This window comes from Ricinus communis, chromosome 1, assembly GCF_019578655.1.
Source record: "Ricinus communis isolate WT05 ecotype wild-type chromosome 1, ASM1957865v1, whole genome shotgun sequence".
Taxonomy (NCBI): Eukaryota; Viridiplantae; Streptophyta; class Magnoliopsida; order Malpighiales; family Euphorbiaceae; genus Ricinus; species Ricinus communis.
Window position 1 is genome coordinate 4,574,600 of NC_063256.1, and position 16,380 is coordinate 4,590,979.

Here is a 16,380-nt window from a genome sequence, read left to right on the forward strand (position 1 = left end):
CTTAATCAAACTTAAAGCATGAAAAATATTAATAAAATCTATTGTCCAAAGCTTTATTAATTTTACCTTCTTCAATATACAGTAGTCACACCGATGAGATGATATTCTACAACCAGTCTTCGAGGACATTCATGAATGGCAAAATAATTTAAATATTTAGATTTGTAAGATTATATAAATTAAAAGTGTTTGGTTAATATAAAATACAACCATTAAAGTGGGCTCCATAAATAAAGAATGCGAGGCCTCCAAGAGAGCTGCGTCGGAGTGGATCGAAACCAGCAGATTATTTGAATTGGGACATTGGCATTAGTTCAGGGTTGAAAATGAAGCTAGAAACTTTTAGGGGTTTAATTTGAGAGTGTGATAATAGGTTGGTTGTAGTTAACCCTCAAAACTGTTTGCCTTCGGTTTTTGGTTAACAGCACATTCTCCATAATCTAAAAACTTGGAAAGTAGTACGGATCATACTAGAGGGAAATGAAATGTATCTGCCAGCCTAGGTTGGTTTTTAGTACGGATTCTGTGTTTCAACGGCCAGTTATGTACCGCAAATATTCATCTTCCGGCCATCTTACTTGACATACTACTAATTAAATAAAGTACCACCCCTGGAAACCTTTCGCTGAGAATATGCACGCATGCATTCTTTAAGCTCCTAGGCCTACCTCAAACTGGTGCCCTTTTAGGTAAAAGCGTCTGATGTCTGCCCTAACTAAACATACCATTAGCAAAGTACAATTTACCTTGCATTCCTGTGAGACCACATAATCTAGGAACACGGTCTCGCCAGATAATTGTCTCAGCAAAATGAATTCTGTTTTCAAGCGCAATCAATGTCCTTCCCCTACGCTTCATCCAGTTCAGAGAAGGGGAACAAAATAATTGCCTAACTGCTTCAATACATGATCCTTTGGTCCCGGATCAATTTTCCTATTTTACAATTATGCACTTCCTTTCCTCGTGATCATAGTTTTATGCTAAACTTTTTGTGACATTTCCCGAAGGGCTGCACTCTGTGCCTTGGTTATTTCTTCCCTCTTCCATAGGGTGTTACATAGGCCTTCACTGCTTCCATTGCATATTCAGAGTGAATCCGGTCTTCCAGTAGCATGAATTATTTTAAGACGTTCATATTACAAGCTCTTCATATTGACCTGTAAAGGAGCATCTCTTATTTCATTTCATTGTTTGGCAGAGAAGCCTTGCAAAATTGGTCAATGATACTCATGAAAACAGCCACTTATCCCAGGACTGGATGTCAAAGGAGCACATCTACCAAATTTTTCACAACAAATACAGGGGGGAACCCAAAATGTCAAAAAAATTAATCCTAGGAGAACTCTCCTATTAACTAATTTAATACAAAGCTAAATTGGTGGGGAGCGATGAAAAATGTAATAAACAATCTCTACCACTGTCCTACTCATCCTTGCTACACGCACTACCTGCTCCATTCATAGTCTCCTCCGAACCTTGGATTCGCATTATTCATATGCCCATTCAGATCTGGTTTAATGGAATTTGCAAACGTGTGCCAGCCTAGCAGGTATGGCAGAATGTACTGTAGAAAACATGAGATAAAACATGAGTAAAAGCAAATATTTGGAGATGGTTCGGTTAGTATATTAGTAGGTAATCTTAGTGAGAACTGGTATTAAATACATGAGGAAACCATGCTAAAAGCAAAACATCAGGAACCTAAGATGCACTTTTCCCCTGAAGTCTATTTTGACCAGTGTACAACAGAGAGTAAGTCCTTGAAGTTCAGCTCAAAAGGCTTCTATCCTGCATCCCCAAATATACTATCTTTAATCCCTAACGGTAATTGACGTTCATATGATTGTTAGTGAGGGTAATATGAATAACATGCTCCTCACTAAGTTTTACATACAAAAGTAATACCAATAATGTAGTCCCTTGGGCATTCTACTAGACAGTCTCCTTTAAGTTTAATTTCACCAAACACTTTGGCTCACCCTTTCACTGCCAAAATGTGCATTGATCTAACGGGAGACAAACAAAAAGAGTAAAAAGTGTGTTTTTGTGTGTGTGTGAGATATATATATATACACGAGAGTGAGAGATGACATACATTAAATGCGGATATGAGGACGGCAAACTCGGCCTTGGTAACGGGAATGTAAATGCTTTCATCCATGTTCATAGGTTTGTTTTGTACACCTTCATAAATGCCATTGCAATAACCACAAAACAGGGAACTGTTAGACGAACAAAATAATTTTGCCTCCAAAAGTTTAATAAGTCACAATAACATACTTAAACCTAATTCATCCAATTACTATCTGCATAAGTAAATATATGACCTTCCGGAATAGTTATTTATGTGTCTATGCATGTTGTTGTGTGTGTGAAACTAGTGATGGTATTTTGCATTTTGCATCAGAAGCTCTAATATGGAGTTCTGTAATTAATAGGGTTATCCAATCCTTTTCTTCTAACAAAATTTCTGGTTTGCTACCCCTTCTTCCGCACTTTTAGAGTGAAAACTCCCCCTCTTTATGATCAATTTTCTCTTCTCTCTTACTGAGGTTTCTTTAGCTTTCTTTAATGAAACTTCTTCAGAAAGAAAAAGACAATGAGTTTGGACATATAGAAGCTTGCTCTCTTTTCAATCACTAAATCCATCTGCATTGAATATTAAAAGTGCTTCACTCTAGAAATTCAAGATCTAATCTGAACATGAATGTAACTTCACTTTTGGAATGGACTTGATAATTTAACATCTTTAACTATATTTCAAGGTCACAGAGTGTTGATGCAGAAACTGTTTCATGATGTTCACATATAGCGTCACAATAGAACATATTCAGCTTTCATTTCCAAGGGTGAAAAAGAGGATTACTGAGGTTAAAGAAGTGGCCTGAACCATCTGGAAGTGGCTCTACCTTCAACACCTTCCTGATCTTACCTTCATCGCTGCAAATTCAAACAGTTCCCATTCGAAATTATTAGGATGCCTTCAGAAGTGTGCATGCTTCGATTGCTTAAATGATAAACACATATAGGTGGTTATGTTCTTATAAAGTATGCCAAACATTTCAAAGCTGCAATATCAGAAAAATCTATAAATCAACCAGATGGCTGAACAAATTTATGTCAGAAAAAGGGAACAAGAGATTCATCTATAAATAGCAGCGGCATTCATTTCGTGGCACAATCTTCGTCAATTGGCAAAAATCGAAATCATGTAACTCGCAAACATAAAAACTAAATGGAAGGCTGAGTTGAAATTTAGATAGTACCTTTTCCCCTTGTTAGGATCATGGAAAAATTCACAGGAGTCTCTAGCACCAAGGCTTATTATAGTTCCAATTTCTGTCACTGATAATGAGAACACCTATAGACATACATAATTAAACCTTCAATTACTAACAAATTGAAGGAAAACCGTTTCATGTCGGAGGCAAGAAACCAATTTATCATATTCCTAAGGTCTAAAGATCTTTAACTAAATTTTTCTGCATAAGCAATTGAGAACTACTTCAGAATAAATCATTTCAAAGTAAGAGCTCCTTTAACTAGTTTTCCGTGAACACCAATTAGAGAAAGTTACCTGCTTTCGACTCCAGTCGTATTGGCGTACACCAGCTGCAGGAGCAAACTGTAACAGCACAAAACCTTCCCTAGCTACTTTGAAAGCCCCTGACTACACAATAATAATAATCAGAATATACCCACATAAAGATACAAACTTTACCATAAGAAGAAGAAAAACAAAACTAACTCACATCCAATGCAGCAAATTCAGGTGCTCTAGGTTCAACAGTAAGAGCAGCCTTCCCTTTGTATATTGAATGGCCTACATAAACCCTAGGCACAGCAGCTGGTGACTGCGATGCAAAAGAAGAATCGTTTGAGGACGGCCGAGAGGGGTTGTACTTCTGCTGCTGCTGCTGCTGCTGGTCGTAGAACTCGGATTGACGGCATTTAACGGCGCGGTTGGTGTTGGTAGAGAGTCTTCTGGGTGCAGAAATAGTGTGGATAAATGTAGTACTAGTGGTTCTAAAGGACTGTAAAGAGGAAAATGTGTTGGGTGTCCATAGTTTAGGGTTTTGCGTACTAGTTACTGGAGATGATAGCATGTTTCTTTGCTTCTCTCCCTGTCCGTCTCTTCCTTTCCTGGCTAACTATTTGAGCCGGATTCTAATCTTTATAGTCGTGTAAAAACGCACCCTTCTCCGTCGTTTTAACCACAAGAATATTCTTGTCTTTTTCCTTAATAACAAATTCCTTTTACCTTAACTTAGTAAGATCAATATTTCCAAAATTAACAAAAGGCAAAAGCCTAAGAACACAGTCCTTCAACTATTTTCCCAAGAAAATTAAATTTTTAAGTTTTGCCTTCTTAACGGGGTTCAATTAATCTAATTTATTAGTCCATTAGTCTTTTTGTTAGTGGTACACTAAATATGTATTTAAATCTAAATAATATAAATAGTCAAAACTCAATAATATTATTTTTTAAATTTAACAAATTTTTATATTTGGTAATAATGGAAAATAAAATTCAATTTTACTATTAACTTACACTAATAATAGTGCTTAGAGCGGTGGAGATGATAGCAGTTTTGGCGAGAATAATAGTGGTAATAGCTATTTATTGTTTAATTATATTAATTATATTAAAATTTTATTTTATTTAAATAATATTATAATTTTTTAATTATTTTTTATTTTTAAGAGAGAGATGATTTTTTTTTAAATAGAGTTAATTTGAATTAAATATATAAAGATTTAAATTAAAAAAATTCATAAATAAAAAAAAATGAATCAGTACACTAAAATTAGTGACCAAGTTATACTTGATTTCTAATAATGGATAACTACCATATAAATTTATCAATGTGTTGCCTCCATCACCATCTACCATACTTAAAATCCATCACGACCACTGCTTTCTCAATTTATTTTCTATCAAATTGCATGATCTCTTCAAACCCATCCAGAGAACAGAATAATTTTTATTTATATGAATCCAATTAGAAAATGATATTTCTCCTTCACAAAACGAGTGAGATTTAAATTAATATTGGTGCTTTAAATGATATTCAAAAAGAAAAAAGAAATCATCACTAAGAAAAAGAGAAATAAAGAAAGCTATTATTTTCTAACGTTGGCCTGCCACTCTTCTCCATTGGCTCGATGTTCATTGCCTTTACCATCCATTGTCGACCTTAGCCACGCTGCTTGTCTTCATTGCCTTCAGTGATGCTTGCTGGCATCGTTGCCTTCAATATCAGAGTACATTGAAAGAAGAAAGGGCGATGACTATGAGAGGCAGTAGGTTCTTTTTTAATTCGATGTTTTTAACTTTTCTTATTTAATTCCTATCATTTTACTAATTGTACTTAATATTATATATTATTTAAGACAATAAAAACAGAACATGTTTCATGACATTATTTGTGGAAATTTAAATAGATTTTGCCATTATTAGAAATGTTAAGAGATTAATAAGTTAGGTTTGATTACTTTGAAACGTTTTTTTTTTTTCTGCTTCTTTTCGACCTTTTGCCAAAAGAAAAAGAAAAAGATTAAATGGACAGCGTATGGGTTACTAACGTGGAAAATGAAGTGACAAGTTCACTTCGCGGCTTATCCAAAATCCAGAAGCAAGCAAAACTCTCTTTTGCAACCACAGGACAGGATCCAATTATTCCTCGCTTAGAATTTGCGGACTTGTGAGATGTGATGTCTTCAATCTGTAGCTTCCTTGGTCTTATGGAACCTCGATGGAAGCACTTTAATATCCTTCATTCCAAGACCAAAATGAACTTCCTGGCGCCTGTAATTTGCTGCTCAAACAATGACCCAATTTCCAAACAAAGCCAGGCATTACTCTTTCTCTCTTCCTCCTTTATTGCTCCATGCGGCAGATTTTTGCGTTCGTTTCCTGATTATTTTTTTTTTTTCCCCTCTTAGCAGTTGGGTTACGATCCTTCAGAAGAGTTACTTCGACTCGAAGCTGATATAAAGCCAAGGTAGGTTCGTGCTATTTTGGTTTATCTAATGACGAGACAAACACTAAATTAGACTTTTTTTATTTTTGCTTTGAAAATTGAATTTCAGGAATGGTACCTCTGGTTCAGCTAAACCTAGATCTTGGTTTGGTTCGAATGGACAATATATTAAAGAACTTCCTTGCCCAAGTTGCAGAGGGAGAGGTTATACTCCATGTACTCAGTGCGGAATTGAACGATCCAGCTTAGATTGTTCTCAATGTAATGGAAAGGTACTCTGCTCTTTCTCCGCTGTCTCCTTTCAGGATTGCATATGGCATCTTATGATTTCTGTTTCTTTTTTTGTCACAGGGAATAATGACTTGTCGTCAGTGCTTGGGGGAATGTGTAATATGGGAAGAATCAATTGATGAGCAACCGTGGGAGAAAGCTCGTTCAATGTAATTTCTCGACATCTATTTTTGACGATTTGCTAAATTCACATGTTTTCTCCTTTTTCCTTTTACCTGTTACAATTCTTTTCTCATTTAGTTGCTTAACTTACATATATAACAGGCAACTGGTAGTCTTCATAATTGGTAATCTTTCTTTAAGCTTACATGTGGAGGACATGTAAACTATAAGTACATATACAAGTATTATGCATATTACCTTTTTTCTTCATTTTTGCTATGCCTTTATGAAAAATTTACTGTGTTCTCGGCAATAACATGTAGTATTTTATAGGTGTTCTATGCATTAAAATGGTTTTCTAGTATGGACGCCACTCTGCAATCAAGTTAATTATGTTGATTTTTCAATATTATAACCCAGAAAGGATATTGTGCAATGATTAGAACTATATTGTTACCTCTTCTTTTAGCTAGAATGTACTGACCACTGTAACCAGTTGTAGGAAACTCCTATGCAGTGTTGTACCATAAATTCTTTTGGTTGCTCCTTCTGAATGTGTACTGGAGTTGCTAGATGTGTGCTCAAATTTTGGGGTTGCTTAGTTGTGTTCATGTCTGTATTGGTTGACAACAGAGCATGATATTGAATTCTGATCCTATTTCCCTGTTGTCTCCTCAGTTCTCCACTCAAAGTGAAGGAGGATGATGAAGTAGACAATTTAGAAATAAAGCTGGACATGAAGAAAAAATCAAAGCGTGTGTACCAGTCACCTCCTCCTGAAGTTGGACAAAAGATCAGCCGATCGCTAAAAGTTAGTGGCTTCAATCCTCCAATGTCATGCTCCATTTAAGACATTGAGATGCACATATTGTCATATTGCTTTTTAGGAACAATCTAAGCTACGCATTAGGATTTGCGATCTCAGTTGCAACTTATAACAATATCAATGGCAAATAAAATTAGATTAGATGACATGGATGCTCACTTAATGAGCAATTGCCCAACTTTTATATGTCTCTGGGTCCTTCATGTTCCCTTTTCTGCTTGTGTAAATTTCTTTTCCTAATTGGGCCTTGAGAAAATAAAAGGTTGGGTATGCCCCTATGCCCATCACCCTGTCATTACTGTGTACCAAAGTAACATCCATAAAAAGTTTGTCGATCTATATGGTGATTAAGGGCTACAGGATTTTAATAGTGATGTGTTTATACTTCTTCCTGATGTGCTGCAATTTGGGAGTTTTGTAGTACTGCAATATTGGGCAACCTGCAAAATTCTTCTAAATTATCATTTTATGATAATAGTCCTGGATGACTCTTGTATATGCACAAATATTTTACACGTGTCCACAAGAAAAGGAGTTGTGAATTGGCCAGATCATGATCTTAATCTTCTTTGTTTAGTTGGATCGTTGCAGAGTCTCAATGCCAAAACTGGACTATTCAGTAAAAGAATGAAGATTATCCATGGCAATCCTACACTTCATGCGCAAAGAGTGGCTGCAATAAAGGTCTACTTCAAGATATTCATAATTCTTATTTTCAAGTATATGCCTATTTTTATTGATACAATAATATATGGTGTAATCTGTAAACTATTAGTGATGTCCAAAATATTGCTCATTGTTTATAGCTGCAAGTTGTTGGATCTTGATAGTTAGATCATAGGCTCGTAACACAGAAATTATTGAAACTTCTAAGGTTTAGAAATGAAGTGAAATTAATAATTTTTTAATTTTAAATGCTGAAGGGTCACAGCCAGATAAGGCAGACTTAATATTCTATGCATTTTATTTCAGCTTGACATAGATTTCAGAACAGCATTTTGATCACCCTTCTTGGGATCCACTTGAGGGGGCCGACGTTTGGCTATCCCCTTTCTTTCTCTGTTGAAAGAGGAAACCATGTATAATATGCTAGAAACATGAAGTGTGCGACAGTATAACTAGAAGCATGGGAAAGTATTGGAGGAGATTGCACCATTAGCTTTCAATTTGATTGAAACTGAAGAGCTTTTGATTTACACAAGTGCTTATATATGCATGCAGAAAGCCAAAGGAACTGTTGCTGCCAGGAAACATACTTCTGAGACTCTGAAAGCTTTCTTTAGCGATCCTGAAAACCGCCGCAAAAGGAGCATTGCTATGAAAGGTCAGGTTGCAAAATCCAGTAAATTTTTGGCTTCAACTCATTGAATTATGCTCGATATTTTCTCTGACCTAATGGCCAATCTCAGTTTTCATTAGTTGATGCTTTATCATGCATTTGCTACCATGATCCAAGTGATACCTGGAATGCACTTCCTTGGTTCAGAAATTTTATGCTCGATATTTTCTCTGACCTAATGGCCAATCTCAGTTTTCATTAGTTGATGCTTTATCATGCATTTGCTACCATGATCCAAGTGATACCTGGAATGCACTTCCTTGGTTCAGAAATTTCAATGTGTTTTCTTCTTTTCTTTTTTTTCATTTTTAATGAAAACTGTGGTAGGAAAAATTGTACCCTAGTTGATTCATATGGTAAACCACTTCCAGATTTAATCATCAACCTCTCGCTCACAAGTATTTGATTACTTAACTCTTTGGCCACATGCAAATTAAACTCGACTACAAGCATGTACTTTGTCATTTAAATGCTGATATCCATGCACATCTCTGACTAAATTATGGTCAGTCTCAGAGATGCTCTAATGAATGAGATGAAGGAGCTGTCTTCCAGGTTGTAGGTTTGTGCATGATGCTCATATCAACCCATTTGATCTTTATGATGCAGGAGTGAGATTTTACTGCAGTAACTGTGGACGCGAAGGACATAGAAAACACTACTGTCCAGAACTTAAGGATAGCATGACAGACAGGCAGTTTAGATGTGGGTTATGTGGGGAAAAGGGCCATAACAGAAGAACATGTCCAAAGTCAAAGATGAGCAATCGCAAAAGCATAGTTAGAAGGCGCCACAGCTGCAAGATTTGTCATCAAGGTGGCCATAATCGCAGGACATGCCCAATGTCAAGGATGAGCAATCCCAGAAGCACAGTTAAAAGACGTCGCTGCTGTAAGATTTGTCATCGAAGTGGCCATAATCGCAGGACATGCCCTCAATTAAACCGATCAAAATTAGTCAGTAGCCATACAACTGGATGCAGAGTATATACATGCAGTTTGTGCCAAGGGAAAGGGCACAATGCGAGGACATGTCCTAACAGAAATACAGAGCCTACAATTGATAGTCCTGGATATGAAGAGGACATCAACGGCCTTCTTGTGGACTAATGTATCTTCTTGAACTTCTGACAGTGGGTTCTTTTTTTTTTTTTTGCACTTCTAGTTTTGTTGTTCTCTGAGTCTTCGTTCTAACGAATCTGTTGTTCGTTAACTCATGAAAGTTGCCATATATTTGATGCCAAGTTACTGTTATTACGTTTCCCGTTTCCTCTCTGATGCTACAGGCTTGGAATTTTCTATCACAAGTTCAAAGCTCACTACCAGATATTACTATATAAAAATATAGACATATTAATATAATTTGAAATTATATAGAGCCAAATTGCATTGGTGCAGTTACATTTTCTTAGATTTTTTAAAAAATTTTATCCCTTTAAAAGAAATAAGGTAAAAGATGCATATAAGCTTTTGAACATTTAGTCAAAGTTCAAAGCAGTTCAGTTATATTTTTAAAATTAAAAAAAGTAAAATAATTATATTTTTAAAGCTAATTCATTTCTTAATAATGATAACAGTGTGATATTTTTTTTTTATCAAAAATGTAAAAGAATTATTATTTTATGATCTTATTCACTAAAAAAAAAAATTAATACTTCTTTACAATAAAAAAGCTCGAGTTAAAAAAAGTTAAATCACTTTACTTTCGCATCTAAAATTAACTGTACCTTTTGACAAGAAATAATGATTCAGCTCATCAAGTGTACTCAATTCTAATTATTTTACCATTACTACGACGTCGAACCACCCAAAGACTAATCTAAGTCTGTCAACAAAACCGAGCTGGGCCAAGCCCAAAAGTGACATCACCCAAATGCACGTACTTGTATCTCCCGCACTGCCTCTGTTCAACTTTAATCCTCCCCTAAAAACGGAGTTGAAGTCCTCTCTGTTAGGGTTCCTGTGATCCAGACTCACCTGCTTAGCTTAGCCATGGCGATGGCGACGCAAACCGGAATTGGCCTTTCCAAGATCCTCATCCTGGCCGGTGCAGGTACTATCCGCATCCGGTCAATCTCAATCGAGCATTTTATATGATTTTGATTTTTTATTTTGACTTCGACTCTTCTGGCGTTGTGTACAGGATACACTGGTACTGTAATGTTTAAAAATGGCAAATTATCTGATTTGATCGGTGAACTTCAGGTACTGTAAAGATTGTTCTTTCGGTTTGTTAGACACTTAGTTAATTAGCTAGTTTGTTGGTTTTTGTTAGTTTTGGATTGCATTGCTTTTTCATGACTTCTATTTATAGCTAGCTTAAATTTCTTTCGAGAGTTTAATCTAGATCTGATTAGGTTAGAGGACAGGTTGGTCATCTTGCTATGGTGTTACTAGGCATATCAGATGATCTAATTGAGTGGAAATATTATTGTTTATTCTTTGTACACCTTTTTCCTGCTAACGGAATTTGTTTATATTTGTGCTATGTTATTTTAATTTGTTTGTGTTGGTGTTTATGTTCACGTGCAGTCTCTAGTAAAGGGATTGGAAAGATCTGGGGAAAATTCTGATGGTGATTCTGATTACACTGATGCCATTGCCCAACAAGTATATAAATATGGTTTAATTAGAAAGTGTTTTTTATTTTTATCTTTTGCTTGTTACAACAGGTTGTAACTCGATAATTTATTTGAAATTGATTGCAGGTAAAGCGGTTGGCAATGGAGGTTCGGCAACTTGCCTCAGCACGGCAAATAACTGTTTTAAATGGGAATTCTGGTCAAATGGGTAAGCAAATACCATAACTTTTAATGCATCCATTATTGTTTTTATGTTGCAGATAAAGCATAGCATATATCAATAGTTTTAATTGGTGGTGTTTTTCTTGTTGTTTTGCTAATTGTGCTTTTGCTCAATGTAGGTAATTTAACTGGTCTCATAGTTCCAGCTGCTGCAGTTGGGGCATTGGGTTACGGATATATGTGGTGGAAGGTATCTAATAAAATATCAGCATATTTAATCTGGATTCCTACTGATGATTATTTCGCTTTACATCTTAAACAAGTGTGTCACCTGTTGTTTGTTTGTTTTCTTCTCCCACTTACATGTATATTTAGGAAATTTCTTACCAAGCTACCTTCAACAGACTAATTCTTTTTACTTTTAATAATCAGGGTCTCAAGTTGTCAGATCTCATGTATGTAACCAAGCGCAGTATGGCAAATGCTGTTACAAACTTGACAAAACATTTGGAGCAAGTTTCTGAGGCTCTGTCTGTAAGTGGTATCAATTGATAACATGTTAAATAGATTAAGCGACAGTATTTCCAGTTGATTTTCCATTGATTTTGAAACTATAAACGGAAAATCTATTCATTCACATATGTGACACAGCTCGGGTGTGAACTTGTTCAATTAACGATTCAAAGGAACTACTACTTGATCAATATTCATTTCAGAATACTTAGTTATCAGTCAACATGTATATTCTAATAAATATACTTGCCATCTAACTTTGAGGAATGTGTTACAGCATCTGGTTATTTTCATTTCTCTTTTTTCTTTTTTGAGTTAGGCTGCAAAGGTGCATTTGACACAACGAATACAGCTTGTAGATGATAAAATGGAAACCCAAAAGGAGATCTCAAAGGCAATTCAAAATGATGTGAGAGAAAACTCTTCCTTGATCTCTTTTTGTGTGTTTGTTCATGTTTTTGTGTCTCTCTCTCTCTCTTTATACGTGAGAGGTGTTTCATTTATTGCTTCTTTTAGCTGTCGGTAATATCTATACATAGTTATTAAAGATGCAAAGGTGTTTGGAGCCTAGGTGCAAGGTACAAAGGTGCGCCTTATCGAAGTGAGGTGCAAAAATAATATTATAATAATGCATAAAATCATAAACTAGATGTCAATCTTTTTAATAAAATACATGCACAAATATTAACTTGTCATATTTCTGATCCATAATAAGAACTAAAAAGAAACATGTTAAAGAGACATAAAACCATAACTAAAGACTTATATTCCTACTAAATAATTGTAATTGCTAAAGCATGTTCTATAAGACAACTACTCATCATAATTAATCTCAACATAGTAATCCACTTTTATGTCTTCTTCTTCATTAAGTTCCTCAATTTTCTTAAGGCCATTTTCATTTCCTCTTTATAATCTTTTTCAAAATCAATTTCTTTCTCATACCTAATTGTTGGAGGAGTATTAGTCCTCTTTTGAGGACTTGAACAAACCCTTATGCAACATTCTTTTGATTTCTTGGAAATTGGAATAATAAGGTCTAATATTAATGAGGCCCAATTTACCATCAAAAGCCAAATTTTAGTTATAAGCTAAACTTAGGCCCAACTTTAGTGAGGCGGCCTCTTTTGTGCCTCACAGCCTCTGATGTGCTTGCCTTATTGAAGTTGCTTGCCTCTGAGGCTATGAGGCGCGCCTTTAACAACTATGCATCTATATTGATACTCAAGGGAAGGGCCAAAAACATTATAATTTGACGTGCCAAAATAAAATACCGAATTGATGTTCCTCCCTCCTAAAAAATCGCACACTTGAGGTGGATTAGAACTTTTACGTTTTAAGGTTGGTGCGTCTGTGTGTATTTCTCAATTAAGGTAGATAAGAACTCTTGATTAAATTTCAGTAAAGCAACACTGTTAGCTTCTTACACCATGCGCAACACCTAGGTGAATGACTTGCTTAATTTATGAATTTAAAAAACATTCTACCATTTTAATACTTTCACCAGGTGCTGACTTGCTTATTTTTACTACATGTCAGTACATATCTATACTAGTCTTTTTTGGCCTTTTCATAGGAGAGATATATAATGGTTTTGCAAAGATATATGGACGTCGGAAAATCTGGTTCTTCATTTTATAACTTTGATGTGTAATGTCGCACAAGGGCCTACGGTTGGGGTGAGAAAAAAATTTGTCTGTGACATTAAGAAAATGTCTGAAGACATTGTATACCAAGAAGTTTAATGTATCTTAGCTACTTTGATTGTAGAACTTATTCATGTTTAATAATCTCTTATATTAGAATGTGCATAGTAGCCTCCAAATAAGATAGAGAATTGAATGAGGTAATCAGAACATGAATATATATTCTAATGCAGTTTATTGTTTTGCTGAAGGTTAATGCTGCTTCTGAAAATTTATCACAAATTGGCTCAGAGTTGTGGCAGTTGCAGTGTTTAGTTTCTGGCTTGGTAAGTTAAATTTCTTGATTTTACAAAAATATAGGTAGCGTTAGGGAACTTCTTGGCTGTCTAGCATTCTTGATTGCTATTACCTCGTCTATTAATGTATTTTAGTTACCTCAATTTCTTTTAAGATTAGCATATTCATTTTATTTACCTCAACTGGTTTTCTGGTTACAACTTTTTCATTCTTATTCTTTTCCTATAGTGAACAAAAAGTTCAATAATAATGAAGGTTAAAATGGTCCGTTTTCACCATCTGGCTATATTCCCATATGCTTTTATTTTCGCTTTGTATTGTCATTTATTCCTTTTGCTGAATTCTTTGCTATCCTGTTTCAGGATGGGAAGATATGTTCATTGGAGGAGAAACAGGTAAGGCAGCTTTCCCTTTTTCTACTAACTTGTTATTAATAGGATTTGTCTATTTTCTCATTAACATTCCACAAATATGCATTCAAGTCTGACGAAAGTTCGTACATACCTACCTCTGTGCGTGTGCACTCGCGCATTTGCATCTTCTGGGATGCAGTTTTGGTGTTGGTTGAGGGAAAAAGATGTTTAAAATGTTATCTTCAATTTTATTTCAACTCCTGTATAACAATTTTATTAATGAATGTGATTTTTTGTTATTTCAATTTCCAAGTATGATTTTCAGGGCATCTTAATTTTTAGTGCACAAGTAGTAGCTCTCTCTTGGTATGAAACACACTTTCATTTTAGTTTTGCTTTACAAAAACCAGAAGAAGTTTGCACACATTGGACAATGTCGGTGATATATCTCTGCATCTGTCTGTCTGGCAATTGTGTCCTTCCTAATCTTGAGTTTATTTCGAATGAGATTGTCAGAAGTTGTTCTGTAAATAGTTAAGCTGTTTTTCTACATAGATGTAGCTCATTATTCCTGTCAATTGTTCTGAGACTCATTAATCTATTGTGTACATTGCAATTGCATTACTTTTGTTTGATCTACTGTTTCCTGTTCTTATAGATGTACTGATTGAGTTTCATGGTTGCAGGATCTTGCAAATATGGGCGTGCTGTATTTGTGCAATTTTGTTGGCGGCAAAAAAGTGAAAATGCCTAAAGCTCTCGAGGTTTGTAAAGCATTTTATGAATTGCTCATTTTTTATTCTCAAGAAAATAGGCAATTGTTAGTACTGAATTAGGACTGATGGTAAGGAGGAAATGTAAGATGGAAGCTCTTATGGTTTGATGCAATGCATGGACCAGAAATGGAGAATTCTTTCTTCATTTTAGGTCGTTATGAAATCATTCAAGCACATGCCATTGTCGATTTTAGGTTGCAGAACTTGAAAATCACTTCCACCTTTATAATCCAAATAAACAAAGATACTTCTTTCTTCCTCCTCTATGAGTTCTCATTTTCTTTTTGTGTGTTCTGCATCCAATCAGAGCATCTTCTTTTTTATGTCCCTCTTTTTTTGTGCGACTCATTCTGATTTATGTCGTGGGCTTCAAAGAAGAATATAACCTTGTCTTTCCTTGATGTTGTCTTCTCTAGCTAGCTTCTTTTGTTGCAAGAATTTTATTTTTTTTCTGATTCTCAGAGTATTTGAGCTTTTTTTTTGTATTGCAGTTCAGTTCCCATTTGTGCGACTTTTGCTACTCGTTGACTTAGAGTTTGTTTAATGTCTAATTGCAGGATCAACTTAAACCTTCTGGGAGAACTCGTTCTGAGCTTCCAAGTGGAATGGTATATATCCTATAATGTGCTTTATGCTCTTACATACAAAGAACATGCACGACACTGTTGAATGTCAACTGGTTTTACCTATCTTTGGCATTTATCTTGAGCTAATGTAATATATGCAGTCAAAGGTACCTTTGGGTTGAAGTTGCTTGGACCGCAGTTAATGCAGTGTGTCGACTGTTTTATCTCAAGTTGAACCTGAGTTTCTTTGTTAGCAGGGTCTTAAGGATATTGCGGATGGTTTGTTTCGAACGATGAGTGAGCCAGCAACTGATCTCCTGCTGCAAGATGGAATTGATAAGTTGGACGATCAACCACAGACACCACATAGCAACCAACCAAGACCCTTGCTTAGGTTAGAATCTAACTCTTATTTATCTTTGTGAACTGACTGGATTCAATCTTGGTTGGTCATGTTGGAGGCACTACATTTCTTTTCCTCTATTATGTGTGTTGATTTCTGGTTTATACTTTAGTTTTACATGGTGTTGTATTTGCAGGTTTAGTTCAGTCAAGTGTTGATGCAACATTCCGATAGATGGTTTATGGATCCTCATCTTTGCAACATGCTCGTTGAGTAATTTGTACTTTTACAAATAAGGGAAGTCTCGAGCAATCGAAAAGGTTGATGCTCAATTTCATATTATGGTTCTTGTATACATGATGTTTCATAGTGTTTTATTTAGTTCTTAAGTTTAAAGAACGCATCTATTCGATTGTGTCATGGCTGGCCAGGTTGTAGATATGAAAATATAATATTCCAGTTGGACCAAATTTTTCCATAAAAAAATTGGATGAGAAACTTCAGAATTTTTTGCGTAATCTTTCTTTTTCCAAGTCATTTCGGCATTGCCTCTTTTTATTTGAATGAAACACGAATAGATGCATGACTGAGGGAGGGTGGG

General features: G+C 35.3%; 3 protein-coding genes across 7 annotated transcripts; 2 read left to right on the forward strand and 1 right to left on the reverse strand.

Moving 5' to 3' along the window:
• Nucleotides 1-1,152: 1,152 nt before the first annotated feature.
• Nucleotides 1,153-4,173, reverse strand: LOC8287007 (single-stranded DNA-binding protein WHY1, chloroplastic). 2 transcript variants are annotated; one of them, XM_002520082.3, is made up of 6 exons: nt 3,753-4,171; nt 3,578-3,670; nt 3,267-3,361; nt 2,867-2,940; nt 2,096-2,184; nt 1,153-1,564 (listed from the first exon to the last, which is right to left on the reverse strand). In XM_002520082.3, exons 1-6 carry the CDS (start codon nt 4,104-4,106, stop codon nt 1,445-1,447), a joined length of 825 nt encoding a protein of 274 aa, XP_002520128.2. In that variant the 5' UTR covers nt 4,107-4,171; the 3' UTR covers nt 1,153-1,444. The 2 variants fall into 2 exon arrangements, with proteins under 2 accessions (XP_002520128.2, XP_048227030.1); XM_048371073.1 differs by lacking the exon at nt 2,096-2,184 and having other exon boundaries at nt 3,753-4,173.
• Nucleotides 4,174-5,577: 1,404 nt separating this feature from the next.
• Nucleotides 5,578-9,798, forward strand: LOC107261319. Of its 2 annotated transcripts, none has more exons than XM_048371050.1 (8): nt 5,578-5,856; nt 5,947-6,005; nt 6,094-6,256; nt 6,336-6,424; nt 7,056-7,188; nt 7,795-7,887; nt 8,425-8,527; nt 9,152-9,798. In XM_048371050.1, the coding sequence occupies exons 1-8, from the start codon at nt 5,716-5,718 to the stop codon at nt 9,649-9,651; spliced, it is 1,281 nt and encodes a 426-aa protein (XP_048227007.1). In that variant the 5' UTR covers nt 5,578-5,715; the 3' UTR covers nt 9,652-9,798. The 2 variants fall into 2 exon arrangements, with proteins under 2 accessions (XP_048227007.1, XP_048227010.1); XM_048371053.1 differs by having other exon boundaries at nt 5,950-6,005.
• Nucleotides 9,799-10,418: 620 nt separating this feature from the next.
• LOC8287008 lies at nt 10,419-16,285 on the forward strand. 3 transcript variants are annotated; one of them, XM_015719828.2, is made up of 13 exons: nt 10,423-10,594; nt 10,685-10,746; nt 11,074-11,151; nt 11,250-11,331; nt 11,465-11,535; nt 11,718-11,819; nt 12,118-12,207; nt 13,696-13,770; nt 14,104-14,136; nt 14,781-14,858; nt 15,428-15,478; nt 15,691-15,830; nt 15,976-16,285. In XM_015719828.2, exons 1-13 carry the CDS (start codon nt 10,534-10,536, stop codon nt 15,995-15,997), a joined length of 945 nt encoding a protein of 314 aa, XP_015575314.2. In that variant the 5' UTR covers nt 10,423-10,533; the 3' UTR covers nt 15,998-16,285. The 3 variants fall into 3 exon arrangements, with proteins under 3 accessions (XP_025013302.2, XP_015575314.2, XP_015575315.2); XM_015719829.3 differs by having other exon boundaries at nt 10,428-10,594; nt 15,694-15,830; XM_025157534.2 differs by lacking the exon at nt 15,976-16,285 and having other exon boundaries at nt 10,419-10,594; nt 15,598-15,742.
• The last annotated feature ends 95 nt before the right edge of the window (nt 16,286-16,380 follow it).

Excerpts from the sequence above, each read along its gene's own strand:
- LOC107261319 (XM_048371050.1), top strand. The coding sequence starts at position 5,716 with ATGTCTTCAATCTGTAGCTTCCTTGGTCTTATGGAACCTCGATGGAAG. Across the intron at positions 6,425-7,055 it reads TGGGAGAAAGCTCGTTCAAT|TTCTCCACTCAAAGTGAAGG; the intron begins GTAATTTCTCGA and ends TTGTCTCCTCAG. Across the intron at positions 7,888-8,424 it reads AAAGAGTGGCTGCAATAAAG|AAAGCCAAAGGAACTGTTGC; the intron begins GTCTACTTCAAG and ends ATATGCATGCAG.
- LOC8287008 (XM_015719828.2), top strand. The coding sequence starts at position 10,534 with ATGGCGATGGCGACGCAAACCGGAATTGGCCTTTCCAAGATCCTCATC. Across the intron at positions 10,747-11,073 it reads ATTTGATCGGTGAACTTCAG|TCTCTAGTAAAGGGATTGGA; the intron begins GTACTGTAAAGA and ends GTTCACGTGCAG. Across the intron at positions 11,536-11,717 it reads ACGGATATATGTGGTGGAAG|GGTCTCAAGTTGTCAGATCT; the intron begins GTATCTAATAAA and ends TTTAATAATCAG.
- LOC8287007 (XM_002520082.3), bottom strand. The coding sequence starts at position 4,106 with ATGCTATCATCTCCAGTAACTAGTACGCAAAACCCTAAACTATGGACA. Across the intron at positions 2,941-3,266 it reads GATCCTAACAAGGGGAAAAG|CGATGAAGGTAAGATCAGGA; the intron begins GTACTATCTAAA and ends TTGAATTTGCAG. Across the intron at positions 2,185-2,866 it reads AGGCCACTTCTTTAACCTCA|GTGTACAAAACAAACCTATG; the intron begins GTAATCCTCTTT and ends GCATTTATGAAG.